The following is a 14,727-nucleotide window of genomic DNA, read 5'->3' as shown; positions in this document are numbered from 1 at the left end:
CACAAAAACCCACTACTTTACGACTAATGGACAAACAGGACTCACTCTTTTAGTACAGGATCTCAAGATTACAAACTACCGACCCATGCAGGTATCCACATTTACTGCTTCTTTAATAAATGGGCCTCCTCTCTGCAGGCGTCTTACCTGTGAGCCGCTCACAGGGTCCTCCTGCAGGAGAACTGTTGGGGCCTGGCCCTCCTGGAGGCTCCCTGAGGAGCAGGAGGAGGAGATGTCGGCCAGCAGGTCGGTCAGCGTCTCCTCACGGCCGGAGATCTCCACAGCGGAAACACGCACCGAGAAACGCACGCCGGCTTTCTCCTCCCGCTCCTCGATCACCTTGAAGAGCCAGGAGATGGCTGTGGGCATCACACCCAGGCTCTGAGTGGAGCAGTCTCGGCCGATCATGGTGTAGGTCTTACCTGGGGGGGCAAGGTTCAGGTTTGGTTAGGGTTAAAGGTCAGCGGAATGATTTCGTTTAATCATTGGTCATGTAGGTGTTATCCCTGTAAAATACAGCACACGAGAACAAAAAGCAGAAAGATTACCTCCCTCCCTCCCTAAAAGGACATTTCACCAATGGTTTCGTGCATGTATACACTCAGTATTGATGAGTAAAGCAGTGTATTGAAGTAATAAAGTCCTCACTGTCTGCTACACTGATGGAGAAATTGGTGTTGTCCTACTCAGTCTTTCCCACAGCACCTCCTCCTACTACTACTCTACTACTACTACTACTACTACAACTACTACTTCTTTTTCTTAAGCAATATATTTATTGAATTTTGTTTGCAAATTACATAAAACAAGTAATAGCACAGTACAGCAAACATTTCCCCCCCCCCATAACCCCGTCCCTATAACAAGTAATACAATTCAAAGCAGGGTTAAAGAAGATAATAAAGATAAAAATTAAATTAATAAAAATAATAAAATAAAATAATAATAACAATAATTTCTTTCACAGACTGATTAGAGGGTGTGGTTTTTTTTTCAGTTGCTTTTACGCATATAAACAATCAGATAGAGTTGTTCTACTCCCCCAGAGCTTGTTCTTGATGAAGCAAGTTACCAACATTAGTATTACGTCTTAAGAAGTACAGAAACAATCCCCAGATTTTATCAAAAACACTTTGTTTACGTCTAACAATATACATTATCTTTTCCATTGACATGTTTGAAGCCATTTCTTTAACCCACATACCAATTCTTCGTCCATCAACACTTTTCCAATTAAGAGCAATTACACGTTTTGCTTGTAATATACACATATCTATAAATCTGAACTCATTGCTATGTAAATATGGGGTGGTAGGATGTAAACCAAGAATAAAAAGCTTTGGACTCAATGGTAATTTCTTTGACAAAATTTGATCAATCATATCAACAACATCTTGCCAGAAGGTTTTCACGTCCACACATTCCCATATACAGTGAAACAGCGTCCCCCTTGCCTCACTACACTTAATACAGGTATCAGGAATATTGTCATTAAACTTGTGCAATTTAACAGGAGTTATATATGTATGCATCAGCCATTTATACTGTAGAAGCTTTAGGTTGCTGCTAACTGTCTGTCTCTGGGCCTCTTTGCATGCCTCACTCCATTCTTCTAAAGATATTTCCTCCTCTATATCTCCCTCCCATCATCTCAGTTTTGTCTCTGATGATTCATCAGATCCAGATACAAATAAGTCATACAGAGTTGAAATTAAACCTTTATCATAACAGTGTTTTGTGACTGCAACTTCTAATATAGAGATGGTAGGAATGTCTAATGAATGGCTTTGACAGGATATAAAACTCCTTAGCTGAAGATATTTGAAAAAATTATTCCTTGGAATGTCATACTTGGTAGATATTTCCTCAAAGGACATGAATACTTCATCCTCCTCCCTGTACATGTCTTGCACTTTCCTTAAACCCTTTTCAGCCCATAATTTAAATCCCCTATCATTTTGCCCTGGTTTGAAATTGGCATTACCCCAAATAGGACTGAAGCGTGACCGGGACATATTTATATTCAAATACTTACAAGCATCGAACCAAACATCAATCATATTCAATATTATAGGGCTGTCTGTATTTTTCTTCAGATATTTACGGTCTGCTGAATACAAATACAGGTGCAATGGTAAGCCCGGTTTAACAGAGCAGGCTTCCAGATCAATCCAAGCTGGGGAACTTCCAGATGAGAAGTAAAACATAATCGACCTTAATTGTGCTGCCCAGTAATACCATTGGATATTTGGACATTTCAGGCCTCCTCGATCATATGGTAGATAAAGTAAAGATAGACGTAATCTAGGACGTTTATTTTGCCAAATAAAGTTGGTAAACAGTTTCTTGATTTTCGTGAACAAAGATGAAGGAGGGGGTAGGGGGATATTCTGGGACAAATAAAGAAATTTGGGAAGTATATTCATCTTTAGGATATTAATCCTGCCGATCATTGAAATAGGTAAGGATGTCCAACGCTCTATCGAAGCAATACTAGCGTCCAGGATGGGCTCACAATTTGACTGAGCAATCTTATTCACCTCAGGGACAATTTTTATTCCCAAATATGTAAATGTGTCTGTTGGGTTGAAGGTAGAAGCATAAACAAGACCATTCTTCCTCTCTGTTTCATTCAGTAACATTATAGATGATTTGGAGTAATTAACTTTATAACCGGATATTTTCCCAAATGTTTCAATAAGGCTTAGGAGCGCTGGGATAGATTTATGCAGATTTTTAAGCATTAATATCACATCATCGGCGAAGAGTGCTACCCTGTGCTCCAGATGTCCCTCTCGAATTCCATAAATATCGCTGTGTGTCCTCACCGCTATAGCAAATGGTTCTATCGCTAGGATAAAAAGTAAAGGCGATAAAGAGCTCCCTTGAGGGCAACTTCTACAAATGTTAAAAGGTTTAGAAACCTTACTATTCGTCAAAACTTCTGCAGTAAGCCTTGTACAAAGCAATCTTACCCATTTGATAAATGTATCCCCAAAGCCAAATCGTGTTAACACCTCAAACAGATAAGGCCATTCAACATGGTCGAAGGCCTTCTCTGCATCAAGTGAAAGTAAGGCCGTGTCAGGCGCCTCCCTCTGACTGTATAAAATATTGAGCACTCGTCTAACGTTATGAAAACCCTGTCTCCCTTGAATGAATCCGTTCTGGTCTTCCCCCACTACTCTAGGTAGAAGATCCTCCAATCTTCTTGCAAGAATTTTACAGAGTATTTTTGTATCAGAATTTAGGAGACTAATTGGACGCATATTTTCACATTTTGTATTTGGTTTCCCCGGTTTTGGGAGTAAAATGATTAGGGCGCCCCTCATAGATGTAGGGAGAAGACCATTCTCAAAGGATTCCTGAAACATCTCCAAGAGGGGTGGTATTAATTTGGTTTGAAATTTTTTATAAATGACTATAGGGATGCCATCTGGACCCACTGATTTTCCAGCCTGCATACACCCAATTGCTTTTGCAATTTCCAATGCAGTTACATCTTGATCTAATACTCTACATTCCTCTTCCTGAAATTTTAGGAATATTAAGATTGTCTAGGAATTGTGTTTGCGTGTCCAGATTAGGAGAGCACTCAGAGCTGTATAATTTCCCGCAGAAGTCACTGCTACTACTTCTACTACTACTACTTTCGGCTGCTCCCGTTAGGGGTCGCCATAGCTGATCATCTGTTTCCATCTCTTCCTGTCCTCTGCATCTTCCTCTGTCACACCAGCCACCTGCATGTCCTCCCTCACCACATCCATAAACCTCCTCTTTGGCCTTGCTCTTCTCCTCTTCCCTGGCAGCTCCATATCCAGCATCCTTCTCCCAATATACCCAGCATCTCTCCTCCACACATGTCCAATCCATCTCAATCTTGTCTCTCTTGCTTTGTCTCCAAACCGTCCAACCTGAGCTGTCCCTCTAATATACTCTACCTAATCCTGTCCTTCTTCATCACTCCCAATGAAAATCTTATCTTCAACTCTGCCACCTCCACCTCCAGCTACAGCTACACCTCCTGTCTTTTCATCAGTGCTACTGTCTCCAAACCATACAACATAGCTGGTCTCACCACCATCTTGTAAACCTTCCCTTCAACTCTTGCTGGTACCCTTCTGTCACAAATCACTCCTGACACTCTTCTCCACCCACTCCACCCTGCTTGCACTCTCTTCTTCACCTCTCTTCTGCACTTTCCCACAGCGCCAACATGTACCAAAATTCTTTGCTTCACACTATCTTCTGTATTGTCATACACTCTGCACTCGCTTTGTGTGATGTAATTTCTACTGTTGGAAACGTAGCTGAGCCGAGAGAATGACGAAGTGTTTTTGAACGGCGTGTTTAGAGTAGATTAGAATATTAGAAGACCAAAATAAACTAGCTGTAGCTTTTCCATTTGGTAACTGACGTCAAGATATGTCAGTTGACGGATGGGAAAAACTCTTCACTCCTGGCCAGAGATACAGAAACTGTCAAGAAAAACTGCGGGTGTTTTCCGTGTGCTACTCCTGTTGTAGACAGACAGAGATAAGGTTGAAAATCACGGAATTTTTCCTTTAGAGCGAGAGAGAAAAATAAATACAGCAACAAGAGGAGAGATACGAAGGAGGAGAAGGAAACACATACACACACACACACACACACACACACACACACACACACACACACACACACACACACACACACACCATCATCATCATCGGCAGTCACTCGGGATTGAGTATGACCGTCCTCCCTCTGGGTCCTTCTGGGTCTTCAGGTGGGTGTAGAGGTCGATCCTGGAGCCACATAATGGGAGGATGCCTGCACGTGACAGCTTTTTACATGGAGTGGCTGATGCACCTGCAGCCACCACACAGTCTTTGGCAGGAGGTGGCCAGAGTCCAATGGCATGGAGAACCAAGACGATCGGGGACCACCCTCTGTTGCGGCCTTCATCCACGTTCCTTGCCCTTGTGACCTGAAGACATCTTCTGCCAGTTCCTCCATTGAGGTGTTTGTTGGATCGCGCTTCGTCTGGAACTTCCCCCTTGACCTGTCCGCCTTGGGTGACCCTACCAGGAGCCTAGCTCCGGATGGCATGGCTCTTGGGATCATTGGTACACACAAGCTTCTCCACCACGACAAGGTGGAGATCCAGGAGAAGACACACACACACACACACACACACACTTCCTTTCCACCACCGTCAGCTAATGGTGTATCTGATATCGCCGTTTTAGTGTTGTTCGACATCATAATTAATGTTGCACCAAGACCATCAGTGCAACTGACCAATCATGTTGTTGTGACGTCGTGCCAGTGTGACTCGGGGAAATAAATGGTTGTGGGGTTGGGTTGTGAGTTAGCTATCGGTTAGGTAAGGGTTAGCTAGCGGTTAAGGGTAGGGTAAGGTAAGTGTTAGGTTAAGGTTAGGGTGAAGTTGAGGTTATGTTAGGTTAGCTTTGGCATTTTTCTGGTCTTTTTACCCGTGTTGAAAAGGCATGACATCACAATGTGACTGATCCATTGTAACGATGGTCCTGGAGCAACACTGTAACAGTGGTCCTGGAGCAACACTGTAACAGTGGTCCTGGAGCAACACTGTAACAGTGGTCCTGGAGCAACACTGTAACGACGGTCCTGGAGCAACACTGTAACGACGGTCCTGGAGCAACACTGTAACGAGAGTCCTGGAGCAACACTGTAACGACGGTCCTGGAGCAACACTGTAACGACGGTCCTGGAGCAACACTGTAACGATGGTCCTGGAGCAACACTATAACGATGGTCCTGGAGCAACACTATAACGACGGTCCTGGAGCAACACTATAATGATGGTCCTGGGGCAACACTGTAATGACGGTCCTGGAGCAATGCAATAACGACGGTCCTGGAGCAACACTGTAACGATGGTCCTGGAGCAACACTGTAATGACGGTCCTGGAGCAACACTGTAACGACGGTCCTGGAGCAACACTATAATGATGGTCCTGGAGCAACACTGTAACGACGGTCCTGGAGCAACACTATAATGATGGTCCTGGAGCAACACTGTAACGACGGTCCTGGAACAACACTATAATGATGGTCCTGGAGCAACACTGTAACGACGGTCCTGGAGCAACACTATAATGATGGTCCTGGGGCAACACTGTAATGACAGTCCTGGAGCAATGCAGTAACGATGGTCCTGGGGCAACACTGTAACGACGGTCCTGGAGCAACACTATAATGATGGTCCTGGGGCAACACTGTAACGACGGTCCTGGAGCAATACTATAACGACAGTCCTGGAGCAACACTATAGAGGGTATGTGGGTGACGTCACAGATGCGGAACTCACAGCAGTAACGCGGCACTGAGTAGCAAAAAGACTGAGTGGCAGCGTTAACGTCCAGCTGGTGTGCGATAGACTGCACTGATAGATTTCACAAGAAATCGGAGTTATCCTTTTACAGACTACCGAAAGATAAGGTAAAGAGAAAAAAATGGATCGCTGCAATTCGCAGAAACAACTGGAATCCAGGCACCAAATCGTGGATTTGTGGTTCCCATTTTGTGTCAGGTAGGCTAATATTAGGCTACGTTGGATTTTTGGGCAATGTTAAGTGGTAAAATCATAAAGTCATATATTGTATTGACTACTCATCAATTAAATGTTTAGCATCTTTCATAAGTTTTTGTCAGCATATTTTTTAAAAAAAACGTCCTTGTGTTGTGTTCTACAAACAAAGGGGAGATAGGTTGGCTTAACGTTACAGTTTTCACAGTTGTAACTTAATAAAATAAAATAAATATTTGTACAAACCTGTCCACATACAAGCAGAATGTCTATCGGTGTCCTTGTCACTTTAATTTTACCAACAAATCCCATCTTGAAGTACGACCAAGCATCACGACTTTTGTATACCTTCAGTCTTTGTGTATTTCCCTGGCGTAGAAATCAAGTACATATAAATATCAGGAAACTCGATTTGTGGCCAGATGTTAATGTCCATGGACCACTGGTTATTTGGTAAGCTGTACAGGTCACTGTCAAGTCCAACTCCCGTTAATTTAAGCAGATTATCTTGCGTCATAATCCTGGTTTCACTAATTCCCCTACTAGAAGCAGCCATGTTGTGGGATGTTTTGCCACTCACTGCGACTGAGGGGGCGCGTTCCAGTAGGAAAGTGACGTCAATGCATACCCTCTATATGACGGTTCTGGAGCAACACTATAACGATGGTCCTGGATCAACACTGTAACGATGGTCTTGGAGCAACATTGTAACGATGGTCCTGGGGCAACACTGTAACGACGGTCCTGGAGCAACACTGTAACGACGGTCCTGGAGCAACACTGTAATGATGGTCCTGGAGCAACACTATAATGATGGTCCTGGAACACTATAAAGATGGTCCTGGAGCAACACTGTAATGATGGTCCTGGAGCAACACTGTAACGATGGTCCTGGAGCAACACTGTAACGAAGGTCCTGGAGCAACACTGTAACAATGGTCCTGGAGCAACACTGTAACGACAGTCCTGGAGCAACATTGTAACAATGGTCCTAGAACAACACTGTAACGATGGTCCTGGAGCAACACTGTAATGATGGTCCTGGAGCAACACTGTAACGAAGGTCCTGGAGCAACACTGTAACAATGGTCCTGGAGCAACACTGTAACGACGGTCCTGGAGCAACACTGTAACGACGGTCCTGGAGCAACACTGTAACAATGGTCCTGGAGCAACACTGTAACGACGGTCCTGGAGCAACACTGTAACGACGGTCCTGGAGCAACACTGTAACGATGGTCCTAGAGCAACACTGTAACGATGGTCCTGGAGCAACACTGTAACGATGGTCCTGGAGCAACACTACTTATGATGTGGTGGGAACAACGTCAACACAGGGATATCAGATCGTGCATCAGCTAAAGCCTTCTGAGTCCTTACTGAGGGCGTTAGAGCCCGTCTAGCTTTGTGTTTTTATTTGGTCTCCAGTCGGCCATAATATCTAGAAGGTGGTTTAGTAAAGCAAGGCCACTGCATGACTGAATCAATCAAAGGGTGAACCTCATTTATTTGTCTGTCTCTGTCTGTCTTTGAGGTGTCAGAAATAAAAAGTAATGTATAAATGTTGTCCATTTTGATTTTAAAATCTTGTTTAAATGTAGTAGATGCTTACTTCTTCTTTCGGCTTGTTCCCTCTTTTTCAGGGGTCGCCACAGCGGATTTTATAGTTTCCGTTAGTACCCTGTGAGGGCACAGCACCAATGGTGGCCATTGTTAACCCGGGCCTCAACTGATCCGGTATGGTCTTGTCAATCCACATACTGATTTGACAAAATTTTGCGTGGGATGCCCTTCCAGACACAACCACTAACCCTATGGACGGGGGCACAGGTAAAGTGCTGGATGCCATCCCAGTATTCATGGACTTGCGCCCATGCCTGTCACCTATACTAGATGCTTACATGGACCAGAAATAGGACTGTGTGTGTGTGTATGTGTGTGTGTGTTACCCAGGTTAGCGTGTCCAAAGCAGAAGATGCAGCCGTCTGCTCCGTTCACCACTGATTGGATAACATCTGCCACTGTCCCTGAACACACTTCAGCCTACCAGGAGAGAGAAAACGGTATCAGCGAATCAGGATAGAGGTCAAATTAATGTCAACCAATGACATTAGATTTGTACTGAGTGGGGTATCCGGGTAGTGTAGCGGTCTATTCCGTTGCCTACCAATACGGGGATCGTTGGTTCGAATCCCTGTGTTACCTCCGGCTTGGTTGAGCATCCCTACAGACGCAATTGGCCGTGTCTGCGGGTGGGAAGCCGGATGTGTGTATGCTGCACTAGCGCCTCCTCTGGTCGGTCCGGGCGCTTGTTCGGGGGGGGGGGGGACTCGGGGGAATAGTGTGATCCTCCCACCCGCTACGTCCACCTGGTGAAACTCCTCACTGTCAGGTGAAAAGAAGCAGCTGGCGACTCCACATGTATCAGAGGAGGCATGTGGTAGTCTGCAGCCCTCCCCGGATTGGCAGAGGGGGTGGAGCAGCAACCGGGACAGCTCGGAAGAGTGGGGTGATTGGCCAAGTACAATTGGGGAGAAAAAGGGGCAAAAAAAACCCCAAACAAACAAAGAAAAAAAAAAAAACAACTTCGAGTGGTAATCACTCAATAAGATATGAGTAAAATCCATCCATCCATTAACCAAACAACTTATCCTGCTCTCAGGGTCACGGGATACAGGAGCCTATCCCAGCAGTCATTGGACGGCAGGCAGGGAGACACCCTGGACAGGCTGCCAGACCATCACAGGGCCCACACACACACACACACACACACACACACACATACACACACAGACACACACACATTCACACCTAGGGACAATTTAGCACGGCTGAGTCACCTGACCTACATGTCTTTGGACTGTGGGAGGAAACTGGAGCCCCCGGAGGAAACCCACGCAGACACGGGGAGAACATGCAAACTCCACACAGAGGACGACCCGGGACGACCCCCAAGGTTGGTCTACCCCGGGGCTCGAACCCAGGACCTTCTTGCTGCGAGGCGACCGCGCTAAATGTGGTATTTTAATATCTCGCTAGTTTGCCTCCTTGTCATTATAATGTGACTATATAACGTGTTATAATGTGTGGGAATGTGTATAAATATAATCTGCATCCAACACTGTATGGGATAAATTCACACATCCCATTCTACCAAACACAAGTATTCTGATTCCTTCGTGTCACAGGGATGAATGGTAACTACTGCCTCACCTTGAATATTAGGTGTACATTTGACCACTGAGGCAGATTTGTAATGTGTGATTATGGGCTATGCAAATAAAATAAACTGATTTGACTATTGATTGTTCCACTGAGTAACAGGGTAAAAGATAACATGATATGGAATATTCACCTCATGTTAAAGTTTTATCTCAGAGTTTTTAAATCACGTGTTCGAGAGATCCTGGTGAGAACAGAAGTGAAGACTTGGGGTTCTGCATTGATGCTCCTCCTCAGATCTGAGACTACGCTCCAGTCTGAGGTCTTGCCCTCTCTCAAGCCAGGGTCACCTGGGTTCTACACCACATCTCCCCCTTTCATATGAATCAGTAGAGTGATAAAATGAAGCTGGACTGTGAGAGGCCATCACTTCTCATCACTCCCTCCATTTTACTGGACACCCAGTCTCTGGTTTTAAATGTAAAACGAATGCAGTTCTCCAGTCCTGCTTGGTGGTTTTTGAGTCAGATGGATGTATGTTTGGTTTGGACCGGAGGTCTCACCTGTGAGGTGTCTTGACAGAAGATGGCATCGAAGGCGAACATCTTTGGTGCGGAGGTGGACGAACGCCTCTGGGGAGCGCTGGACTGACCGCCAGCCGAGGCGTCGCAGAGGGTCAGCTGCTTTTTGCGAGAGTCCACTTTGAGATAGGATATGGACTCAGACGAGTCACTCTGGACCGAGCAGATCCGGACCATTACTTTGACCTGGACACAGAGAATAATCCAACAGGAAGTCGTCAGATGGTTTTACAGGACAGCAGACGTAGTACATCATCTGCTAAGATTGGTTGCACTTTATTTTACAGTACACTAATAAGACCTAACAAGCCATACTTTGTATCAAATTAGACAAAAACAAGAATTAATATGTAATTCATTAGACAGCAAACACTCTTATACCCTAATTAGACACCATACAGCTAAATTATGCTGTAATTAGAAACCACATTTAATGCTGTATTAGACCCAAAATATATTATACTTAGACACTATTATACCAAATTATACTCTAAATAGAATCCAAATAGGACATATAATATCGGGCATAGCCTTTATAATAGTTGGCCAGAACACCGAGAGCTCAGAGGACATTACGTTTGGGGGCGGGGGCAGACCGGGAACCGGCGCAGCAGGGAAATGAACCCAGTCTCCCGCACCATGGGCGACTATGTTAACCAGTCGACTAAAGGGTCCGACTAGCGAGTCTACTTATCCGTGATCGTTACAACAGTTTCACTTCCTCACAGGGTCATTTGTTGCTCATGAGAAGAAAACTGTACCACAAACTAAAGTCAATCCACATCAGGTCACATCTGGTCGCTACTTCACACCTCCCTTGTAGCCCGGATGTTCTCGTGGAGTTTGTAGGTAGTAATGCATGGCCTAATACATGCTTCCTCCACGCTCTACTCCCGTGTCAGTTAAGAGTTAAAACTTCAGACCATGTTATGCCACGTCACTGTCCAACCCCAGTATCACTGGACTATGGAGGCTGCCGGGATACTGGGTCTTTATTTCCCACCGTTCGACCCTTGTTAAACTCAGAGGGTAATTTGTGCCACATTACAACAGAACTGTACCGCGAACTAAAACAGGGTTCCTACAGCTTGAGGCAATTTAGATTTAAGACTCTTTTAGTGTCACTTGGAATGAAATTTAAGACCAATTTTACCACAACCAAAACTGAAGGAAAAAAAAAACATCAATTACTTCAGAGTTAGGGACAATGTCTAAATGTTCACTGCAACATAAAACATGACTTTTTTTGGTCAAGTGAAAAAGTTAGATGATCCACTTCAAATGTTAGAAAAATATGGAAGACATGGAAAACAATAACATTAAGCAACATAAACTCATGGATCATCAGTAAAAAGACACAATTGGCTGAGAACTATAATTCCCAATAGCTCTTCTACTGCATTCATCCAGTATTTTGTCTTTTAGTGAAGCGTCACATCATAGGACAACATGCTTGCAAAACCTGAGAGCATGTCCCTTGCCATTGAGCTTGGTTACTCTCTTTCAGCTATGGCATGGATCTGGGCCAGTTACGGCTCAAAGCTGGTACAGATCCGTAAACCGGATCCGCGCCGGTATTGGCCCATTGTGCAAAAAGACACTTGGGGCAGATCCATTTTGCAGCTCCGAGCCAGATGCTATGATACAACCGGCCCAGATCCGGCCCAGTTTCATTTTGCTGTCTGGGATATTATCAAGGCTATGCCCGATATTAGATGTCTTATTTGGTTTCTAATTAAGAGTATAATTTGGTATAATAGTGTAATGACCACAGATAAATAGTAGACTCGCTAGCCCTTGGCTAATGAGTCGGACCCTTTAGTCGACTGGTTAATGTAGTCGCCCGTGGTGCGGGAGATCCAGGTTCGTGTCCCGGCTGCGGCGGTTCCCAGGCTGCCCCCCGAATTCGCTACAATAGTGTCTAAGTATAATATGTCTTGGGTCTAATACAGCATTGTATGCGGTTTCTAATTACAGCATAATGTGGCTGTATGGCGTCTAATTAGGGTATAACTGTGTTGGCTGTCTAATAAAGAACATTAATTCTAGTTTTTGTCTAATTTGATACAAAGAATGACTTGTTAGGTCTTATTAGTGTACTGTAAAATAAAGTGTGACCAAATGATTTATCTTCTAAACCTCTTCAAATACACGTGACCTAAAATACTACATTTTACACTTTATAGTATTTCTAGTACCTTCTGATACATGTTGTACACATCAAGCGGACTAACACCTCTTCCTCCCATACAGAGAATGAGTGAGGTGAACTCTGGCGGATGGATCGCACAAATTGTCCAGATATACTATGAGCGATGTCGCAGCGTGAGGAGTTTTTTTTTGGCGCCACTTGTGATTTCTCCCTCTGTAAATGAGCATCTAACTTATGTATTCATAACTAAAGTGATTTGCTTGCGTTTTAATAATATCCTCGGTCATTTGATTTCCTTTAATTAATTAATGGCTGGCGTTACTGCTGACCGGAGGGGAAACGGAAACGTCAAGAACGTCAGCGTCGATATTGACCAATAAAAATAGGTTTGAGGTGGAGGAAGGGCACAAAACTTCGCAAGAACAGAGCCAGCGCGAGTGATCTTTCGAACAAGCGACACGGCGCTCGCCTGACGCGCGGAGCAGGCTAGCACATATTCACCTTCACAGAGCCGGCCCAAGGTATAAGTGAACTAAGCGGTCGCTTAGGGCCTCCGCGCCAGCAGGGGGCCCCCAAGAGCGCTTGAAATTTCAAACATGACAGGTTGATATATATATTTTTGTTTGTGTGATAGATCATATCAGTAGTAATCACCAAAAAACAAAAACTAAATATTCTGATATCATGTTAACAGACTGACAAATTAATGCTACTGGTTTAATCATTTCCGCTGCCTATGTCAGAGCTGGGGTCAGGTTCGTGCGCATTATAACTAAGCAAGTACATTGTGACAGTATGTCACCTAAAAGGGTTTATCCGTCTGGCGCAGAGAAGCGAAAGAGGAGAGCGGAGGAGGACAAAAAACAGCAGGATAAAGGTATGTTTCCACAACCAATTACGGCATGTTATCATGAACATTCACTAACAATAACGTTAGTTAAATAGATGCCTCAAATGAGCCAAGGTATGGTGAGCTCACGTCAGCTAGCATAGTTAGCTAGCTAGATGGCTAGTGCTTTAATCTAAGATTAGCTAACAAAATATACCTGTAGTGACAGTTACCCCTTTAAGATACGATCAAGCATGGACATAATATTGTCGGTGGTGGGTTTAGCGTTGGGGGGGGGGGGCGAGGCCCAAATCAAATTCTGCTTAGGGCCCCATAAAGCCTTGGGCCGGCTCTGCACCTTCATATCTTCATCTGGGAAAACTCCAACAATCTGGTGTTCGCTCTTTGCTCGTTCATATTGCGTCCGGTTAGCAACCGGTTTAACGCAGTACCACAGTACACATAGTACACACACACACACACACTAGTACAGCCACAGTCTTCTGTTGGTTTCCATTAGCAGCTTTCCGTTAGCAAGTGCCTTGCTCAAGAGGAGCTCCTTGGGGGGGGGGGGTTAAAGGGAGAAGGTGCATCATTTGTTCACATTCTTCAACTCCCGTCTTCTCTGACACGGTGGAAACTTGAGCCAGAGTCTCACCCCGAGGCTAGGGCTGCAGGCTAGCGTAGCGTAGCATAGCATTTGACAGCCCTGCTTCTACGATGGGTCCTTTTATGTGTCTATCACAGAGATGCTGACTCTGTCTTATCCCATCAGCAAGGTTAAGTTCAAAGCCATTACGAATCTGAGACAACAGCAGATTTTTAATGGCCTGCCACCACGGGCCGGTGGACCATGTAGACATACACCATGAACACACACACACACACACACACACACACACACACACACACACGTCCAGTGACAGATGGCTAAAACCTCCTCACACGCGAGCAGTTGACCACTGAATGGATAAATGCTAATGAAGTGAATGCTGTTCCTGAATAAAGAACATAAAGATTTGAGTCTGTGTTAAACTAACTGACGCTACTGACAAACAACAAGCCGTGTTTACTTCTTCGGAGAAACTGATTTAAATGGACCATTAGTCACAGTCACAGTTCGATAGGATGGCCCAGGTGTCAAAGCAGAGCTGGACCACACTGACAATCAAATCTCACCATAGTCTGACTGAATACCTCCATATTGATAATGTGGTGCTATTTAGCGGATGGCTATCGGGGCTTTCATTAGATCATTGCACATCAGTAAATATGGATAAATGATCATTAGCAATGTGGACATGATGACCAAGCAGGTAGACAGTAATTGTTCATTTCATAAAACAGTGGAATAAATTCAGAAAATGGTCTCGTTTTACTGTAATGCAGCCTTTGAGACCAGGGAATGACAACGTCTAAGTGACATCATCATCATTAGTGACGGTCACTT

General features: G+C 44.5%; 1 protein-coding gene across 1 annotated transcript in view; it reads right to left on the bottom strand.

Moving 5' to 3' along the window:
• The window catches only part of LOC130124882 (kinesin-like protein KIF26A), a 96,487-nt gene that overhangs the window by 27,037 nt on the left and 54,723 nt on the right, over positions 1 to 14,727 (bottom strand). The window contains exons 12-14 of the mRNA XM_056294230.1: positions 10,279 to 10,482; positions 8,503 to 8,596; positions 148 to 422 (exon numbers count right to left, since the gene is read on the bottom strand). Of these exons, the coding sequence (XP_056150205.1) occupies positions 148 to 422; positions 8,503 to 8,596; positions 10,279 to 10,482 (573 nt within the window). The remainder of the gene's footprint in view (positions 1 to 147; positions 423 to 8,502; positions 8,597 to 10,278; positions 10,483 to 14,727) is intronic.

Source organism: Lampris incognitus, chromosome 15 (assembly GCF_029633865.1).
Source record: "Lampris incognitus isolate fLamInc1 chromosome 15, fLamInc1.hap2, whole genome shotgun sequence".
NCBI lineage: Eukaryota > Metazoa > Chordata > Actinopteri > Lampriformes > Lampridae > Lampris > Lampris incognitus.
Note: the sequence above shows the minus strand (reverse complement) of the source record. Positions and strands in the feature narration are given on the sequence as shown.